The sequence below is a fragment of the Penaeus japonicus genome, unplaced genomic scaffold (assembly GCF_977035675.1).
Source record: "Penaeus japonicus unplaced genomic scaffold, GWHDUDI00000001_assembly GWHDUDI00000023, whole genome shotgun sequence".
Classification (NCBI taxonomy): Eukaryota; Metazoa; Arthropoda; class Malacostraca; order Decapoda; family Penaeidae; genus Penaeus; species Penaeus japonicus.
The window spans coordinates 27,168,657-27,176,156 of record NW_028234425.1 but is presented as its reverse complement, the minus strand read 5'-3'; the positions used below and the strand labels follow the sequence as shown (position 1 = coordinate 27,176,156).

The window sequence follows — 7,500 nt, the reverse complement described above, 5'->3', positions numbered from 1 at the left end:
TTTCTAAGACTGACTGAAAGTAGGGAATCAACATTTTTGAGAATGTCTGCCACCTATTGTGCTCAAGTTCTAGAACTTTTAGGATATATAGAATGGGTTTAGTGAATGTCTGTTAACTATCATACTGAAGTTCTCGATGATTAATATTATGATAACCACCCTTTTCTTTTTCCTTTTCCCTTTTTTCTTGTTCCTTCCTTTATCATGATTGTAATTTCTTCTCATAGTAGATCTTGTCTCATTTATATTTATCTGTATTTTTGATTAACAGGTTTTCTCTTTCATTGATTGGGAGAGTTTTTCTCTTTCATTGTATTTCTTTATTAGTAGAGTAAATATTTCTTCATTTATATTACATTTACATTTCTCCTCATATTTATTTTTTATCTTGAACATTATTCTATGTGTTCACTTTTATTGATGTTCCTAGTGTGATCATAAGCCTGGATTTTTAATGTAATTTAAATACCACTGATCTCCATAATTCACTGATAAAAATGGTCAGCACTTGAACTCTCCAGAAACATTTATTACAAATTTGAGGAACTTTCTTTCTTAACAGTTCTTCTACATATTGATTTGAGATAATCATCTGTTGCTTTTTACTGACTGTTTGAATTGATATTACGTGACCTCTAATGCTGATTTATTTTACAGGGAAGTGAAGATGGTATCAACAGTGCAGGACTCTCGACAGTCACAGACAAATATGTCCTTGATACCCTTGCAGTTATAAGAACCTTAGTTGATAAGTAGGTTGATTTTTGTGTGTGTGCATCTTGTTGGAATTTATTGTGGCTTGAAAAGATTTTTTGAATTGATGTTGGCCTGTTTTTGTTGCATCTCTAGGTCATGCTTTTCTTGTTTATATCCATTTTTGAATTTAGAGTAAAGTAACAATTATGATAATGAGTAAAAGAAAAATCGTCATCCCTTTCTATATTGCATAATCTTAAAAAGGAAAATTATGCTATGTTCAGTGATCAGGAGCCGCCACCGTCCATGTTAAAGCTACACACCATAGCCGACAAAGAAGCGGGCTGGCTGGTGGTGGTGCGATCCATGGTACAAGTGATTCCCCTCCATGACCCTCTGGGACCTGCAGTTATCACACTCTTACTGGATGACTGTCCTCTGCCTAGCAAGGTGAGTCAATACGTTGGGATGGATATTTATTCCTTGCTCTTCTTTTTGTCCTAGAATTATAAATCTGCATGTGGAGATATGCTTTTTTTTACCTGTTGTACTTGAAAAGTAGAATCATTTGTGAAGATCCTCCCTTTTCTGTAAATAGGAAAATCCCATGATTGAACAATATATTAGAGTACAGTTTGATTAAATAGGTTAGTTCAGTTCAGTTCAGACAGATTTGCGAAGACATCGCTTCGCCCAGGCTATATGCACAAGGCGGCCCGGCCTCTGCCAGCTATGAGTGCTGACTCATCTTATCTAATCTTATCTGATAGGCTGGATATGATTTATGATTTTCATTTTTTATGTGATTATTAATGTTTAAGATTACGTTGTTCTATATCTTTCCCTTAAAAGTATGTGGTTGCATAACTTAATTTTTTTTTTTTATCTTGAAAATACTTCTTTGCTGTGTGCTTATTTACTGATTCATTTGTTTATTCCTTTTTTTTTCCAGCATTTTTTTTTTTTTTTTTTATCTTGGACATACTTCTTTGATGTGTACTTAATTACTTATTCATTTGTTTATTCTTTTTTTTCAGGAAACTGTTGTACATCTCTGTAAATTTTTTGAACTGAGTGGGGAAAGTGCGCAGGAGAGTTGGAAAGACCCTCAGTTGCATCGTAATATTTGTGTGGTGCTTGGGTGTATTGCTGAAAAACTTGCCGGTCCTGCGTCTATAGCTCTGCTTACTGACACTACGCTAGAATATCTTGTGGCACACCTTGTGAGTATGAAGTTTTCAATGACAGGAAATATATTTTTGTTGTAAATTTTTTTTTTTTATTTGCATTTTCTTATATTGCAAAAATGTAAGTTTTCAAGAGTTTCTGGTTTGAATGTTCATCTGCATTGTTTTTTTTTCTTTGAATTCCATTTTTTTGCCATTTATTACAATCATTAGGAATTATTGGTTTATTGGTTGACCAAAAAAAAAAAAAAAAAAAAAAAAATGTAGCCTTAGTTTTGAAATATCTTGCTTATTGGGAAGAATTCCTTTCTCTTTATCATTAGAGATAGTTTTCATTTGTTAGATAATTCATTTCATTGCTCATTGAAAATCTTTGTCAGAAATATGATTTTGAATGAAAAAAAAACATCAGAAGTAGCATAATGTATAGAATAATGAGGACACTATAAGTAGTATTGAACTGATCTTATCTCTCCTGAACAGAATGTAGACAACCACCCTTGTGTCATCTTGTTTGCCCTCATAGCTTTAGAAAAGTTTGCCCAGACAAGTGAGAACAAAACCAGCATAGGGCAGTACATGGGGCAGGGTCTGTGTAACCCCCTCAGAACCTTGGAACAGTGGATGAGCGACAGTGACTATGTTCGCCGTCAAGTGGGCTTTTGTGCTCAATGGTGCTTGGATAATTTGTGTAAGTGGCTTTTTCTGTCTTTTTGTAGATATGAAGATTATGGTAAAAGTGTAATTAGAAACAACGATTAAAGCATGAATTTTATTGCTAGTTGAATTTATAGTATTATTGTTTTTGAAGATATCTATTAATTGAATTATATGATTTATAGAGATCTTTTGTTTTCAGTTATTTGTGAAGGTCGCTCATATTCCTATGAGAACGTAGACACAACTCACTTAAATGCAATGCTGAATAATAATGATGTTAGCGAATACCTTAAGATATCTCCAGATGGTTTGCAAGTAAGGTTTAGTCTGAAGAATGTTTTGTTAATGAAATAAAACTTTTTTACATTGAAATCACAATAATCATTACTATTCTTTTTTGATGTTTTTTTTAATTGCATATTACAATTATTTTGTGAAGGTTTATATTACTCTGAATTTTTTACAGGCACGTTGTGATGCTTCATCTTTTGAAAGTGTTCGATGCACTTTCCAAGTTGACTCTGGTGTCTGGTATTATGAAGCTACTATCATCACTGCGGGAGTCATGCAAATTGGCTGGGCAACTAAGGATAGCAAGTTCCTAAATCATGTATGGAAGAGTATCTGTCCTTGTTGGGGATCAAATGGGTCTATGCAAGATTTATGGTAGACAAATTCAAAGTAGATTTAATGGAACATGTAGAAGTTGTACTTTTAGGCAAGAAAATTATTATTACTATATACATTTGGGAAGTGCATGAGAATTTTATCTCGGTCTTAATCTTTTGATTTAAAAATTCATGAAAAATATTGAGTAAAGGAAAAAAAAGTAATTTGTAAGTTCATATATTAGGAAAAAATGTCTAGTAACTACATTATATCATAAAAGAAAGAGCTTGCAATCTGTTTTGTTGTTATTATGACATTGCATATTCTTACTCTGAATTTCAATCTTACTTTTTGTAGGAAGGGTATGGCATCGGGGATGATGAATTTTCCGTAGCTTATGACGGGTGTAGACAATTGTTCTGGCACAATGCCCAGAGTGAGAGTCACTTACACCCAAGCTGGCAGCCAGGTGATGTACTGGGGTCCCTCCTTGATCTAACCAACGCAGAAGTCATTTTCTACCTGAATGGTGACCCATTGCCACCTTTAACACAAGTCTTCAATAATGCCACGTAAGTAATGATTTGAGGAAATGATTCAGGTTTTATTGTGTGCTTTTGATGGATTGGTTGTCATAGAGTGCTCTTCGAGTTGAATGTTTACATAACTTGATTTATGGTTAGATTTATATGTGTTTCAACTTATTTTATCCCAATGGCACCAACAAGTTTTGAATGTTTGGGAGTATTTACAGAAAGAATTGTTGCACTAGACACCTTGTAAGCAATATCATGGCTGTAAACCTATTGCTTAGTGTACTGTTGGCCTGAATGTGTAATACACAGTATATTATTGTTAGCCATAAAGTTTCCATTTCACAGGCTGTAAGAAGGTTGTCATAGACAGATAATGTAGTATATTATTCATATTATCTGATCATGTGGATAGATTCTATGTAAAGGAAGTTACATGGGTGTCTGGGAGGAAAAGAACATGTTTTTTATTCTTTTATCATAGTTTACAACATAAAAATCACAATTATCATGATTTACAACATGAAAAAATATATAGCGAGGAAAGACCATGATTGAAATTTTGGGTTAGAGAAATGGCTGCATGATGAGTCAGCTGTCAAGGATAATATATATGCTGAAAATTATACCTTTTATACAGTTTTCTTGACCAATTAGGTCATGTTCAATTAACCCCTTCACTACGGGCAGTAGAAAATGCCCTCCACTCCGCATCCGTGCTTCCGGCGTGCGCCAAATTTGAAACGTCGCTATTGAATATGACAAGTTTTAAGCCAAAACCTCTACACATTTTAAGCTAAAACCTCAACATAATCATCATGTGTTATATATCAAAATATGCATAGTTAACCTCTTCCCTCATGTGCATGTGACAAGTTATTTACATGGGTTGGGAGGAAAATGGAAAGAGTGACCTTGGTGGGAGGCCTCACTCAGATGACCAAAGAAAACGATTGAAATAGTATGGTAAACTAATAATAATAAGTTTTACATTTTTACAAAATGTTCCATAAATAAATTATAAAATGATTGCTAGCAGGGCGCATCGATGCCTCCCCTGGTATAAGCGAATCCCACTCTTATGTAATAATAATGAAAGTCAAGTAATCCATCGTATCATATCCGACCTCTATTCTGAAAGATCTCGTACAGTATCCGGAAGAAAGAAAACTCAATTCCACCAGAACTAAGCCATGACGCAGTATGCGCGTCCTCGGGTTTTTCACGAGCGCTGCGAGGACGCAGTATACATGTCCTCATGTCGAAGGGGTTAAAGTACATTACAGGGTAGGAAAAAAAAAGGATATGCTCATAGTGACCTCTACTATTCCAATTATCAGGAGTTGAAAAATAATTGAAAAAAAATGCTTGCAATACCATGTAATATTCAGATGATTATGAACACTTTTTCCATAATTTCAGTAAATGATCTTTATATCTATACTACTCTAACGATAGTTTTATACAAAAAATGGGACACAAACCAAGAGAGACAAGCATATACACACTGACCTGCTAATTCTGTAAAAAAAAACGCATATCATAAAAATTATATTGATCAGAATTATAATTTTGGTTTCAATAATACAACACCTGTCAGCATCTGGCTAGCTAGGTCGTAGCATGCAGACCTTCCAATCTGATGTCCTGCATTCACCCCCTGCTTAGGGCATTGGTAATTTTCCTTTGTAGCCTGATGCTACTGTCACTGATGAGCAGGGTATAGGGGGGGGGGGTTAGGTCACTCATAACAATCTTCCTGCTAGCCATAGCTAGGGCAGACTTTGGTTCCATTGTGAGAAGAGGGATGCAAGGTCTGACACGGTGTATGTTATGATGCTCACACTGCCCCTTTGCCCTGTCATTCACTAGTGATCTTTAAACCTTTAAATGCTGATAACATAAATGATTTGCAAATAATACAGTATAACAGAAGATACAAATGTAACACTGGTATTCAAATTCTTGGCATGTAACTATGCCACCTGGTTTTTGGGTGTCTTTTTCTTTTTTATGGTATATAGGGATGCCATCTGGTGCCAATGGGTTAAGGAATAATATTACTAGTGTATCACTTGTCAATTATAAAAGATTGCATATAATAACAATAATTATTTGCAGCAATGACACTCCATCTAACTAGAGATGGTGCACAAATTGAGTATTTTTGCTTTTAAAAGAAGCAGAAATAACAAGAAAAAACATGAAAATCTTCACCAACTCAAGAGGACCTAGTTTGCTCCAAGTAAGGAATGGTACCTGCACACTGTATGCTGTTCTTTTCCCTTTTCCAGATGTGGATTTTTTGCAGCTGCTAGCTTCATGTCCTTCCAGCAGTGTGAGTTTAATTTTGGGAAGAAGCCTTTCCTGCACCCTCCCAAGGACATTGCCTTCCAGAGCTTCAATGATCACGCTTACCTAAAAGAAAGTGAAAAAATAATCTTACCGAGGTATGGGGTCATTCAAAATTGACAAATTAGTTTTACTGTTCTATATTATTTTATCAAAGTATTACTGGAATTCTCAATCCCTAGCTACCTGCACAACTTAAGATACCAACTGCATATTTTCAGGCACATTAAACTTCAGAAACTTAGAGCGATGAGTGTTGAGGAAGGAGCATGTACGCTATGCTTCGATGAGAGGGCCACCATCTCACTTATGCCTTGTTTACACAGGTAAACTTGAAGTTGGTTGGGTGTGGTGCTACTGAAGATTATCTACTGACCTGCCTAATTTTGTAAATTTTCCCATGGGGTCTTATATTTAATTTTCATGGAATAGAATTCTGTAGTGATGATTTTCTACATTTTGGCTTTATTACTATTATTTTTTTTTACAACTGAACACAACAGTTATATGGCAGAAATATAATGAATTTATCATCACAGAAATGTGAGAAATAATAATGAAGGCACCTGTTGAAATAGCGTTTATTTATTCAGTGTTTACCAGGTTTGTTAAGTGAATTTATTAGAAGTTTTAACTTGATATTTGAGTTTGTGATATATATCAAAATATAATTTAATTATCAGATCATTGATAAATACCAGTTGTTCACAGCATCATACTTAAGTTTGAGACCCTAAATAGATTATTAGCTTTTGCTGAAAATAGTATATGGAATGTTACCCACAGGACATATGTTTAATAAGGGCCTTAGAGTAAATGTAGGTAATTAAAATAATTGTGAGAAAACAATTTAACATCATGATGACCTATGTAATTTATGATAAAACAGGACTCTGAATCATTTTCCTTCTGTTTCAGAGGCTTCTGTGAAAGATGTGCCCTGCAGTTAGAGATCTGTCCAATGTGTCGTCGTGACATTGAAGAGAGACGAGAGGTAGATGAGAAGTCTGATGGAAAGTCTGAGATCACATGACCCTAGAGTGAGTGTCACCTGATGAGATACAGTATTTATTTCAAAGTTGGTGAGGGGTATCTTCTGTCTTAGAGGTTTCTGTGAAATGTGAAATATGATACCATACTTTTATACTAATTAATTGATGTGGATATTGATGTAGATAATAGTCTACTTTCTTAAGCTTCCAGTTTTGCCTTTTATTAGTCTTTGAAATGATTAGGGTAAATCTCTGCCTGATATGGCTAAGTTGAAATGTTCTCTTCGAGGATTTAGAATTTTTTTTTGAAAAATGAGATTCAAAATTAGAAATTGAAAAGGCTGTATAAAATGTCAAGATAATCCATATATATAAATATAAATGGCATTATATCTATCAAAACAGTTCCATCTTATATTGATAATGATTGTCTTTTTTCTTCCATTTTTTTAACCCATTCACGCCGGGGCG

General features: G+C 34.4%; 1 protein-coding gene across 2 annotated transcripts in view; it reads left to right on the top strand.

Moving 5' to 3' along the window:
- LOC122249190 (RING finger and SPRY domain-containing protein 1) overlaps nucleotides 1–7,500 on the top strand; it is an 18,890-nt gene that overhangs the window by 9,136 nt on the left and 2,254 nt on the right. For both annotated transcript variants that reach the window (XM_043009860.2, XM_043009879.2), the window contains exons 3-12: nucleotides 658–752; nucleotides 981–1,146; nucleotides 1,734–1,919; nucleotides 2,367–2,574; nucleotides 2,743–2,858; nucleotides 3,010–3,153; nucleotides 3,510–3,724; nucleotides 5,980–6,135; nucleotides 6,259–6,363; nucleotides 6,956–7,077. In XM_043009860.2, the coding sequence (XP_042865794.1) occupies nucleotides 658–752; nucleotides 981–1,146; nucleotides 1,734–1,919; nucleotides 2,367–2,574; nucleotides 2,743–2,858; nucleotides 3,010–3,153; nucleotides 3,510–3,724; nucleotides 5,980–6,135; nucleotides 6,259–6,363; nucleotides 6,956–7,070 (1,506 nt within the window). In that variant the 3' untranslated portion in view covers nucleotides 7,071–7,077. The remainder of the gene's footprint in view (nucleotides 1–657; nucleotides 753–980; nucleotides 1,147–1,733; nucleotides 1,920–2,366; nucleotides 2,575–2,742; nucleotides 2,859–3,009; nucleotides 3,154–3,509; nucleotides 3,725–5,979; nucleotides 6,136–6,258; nucleotides 6,364–6,955; nucleotides 7,078–7,500) is intronic.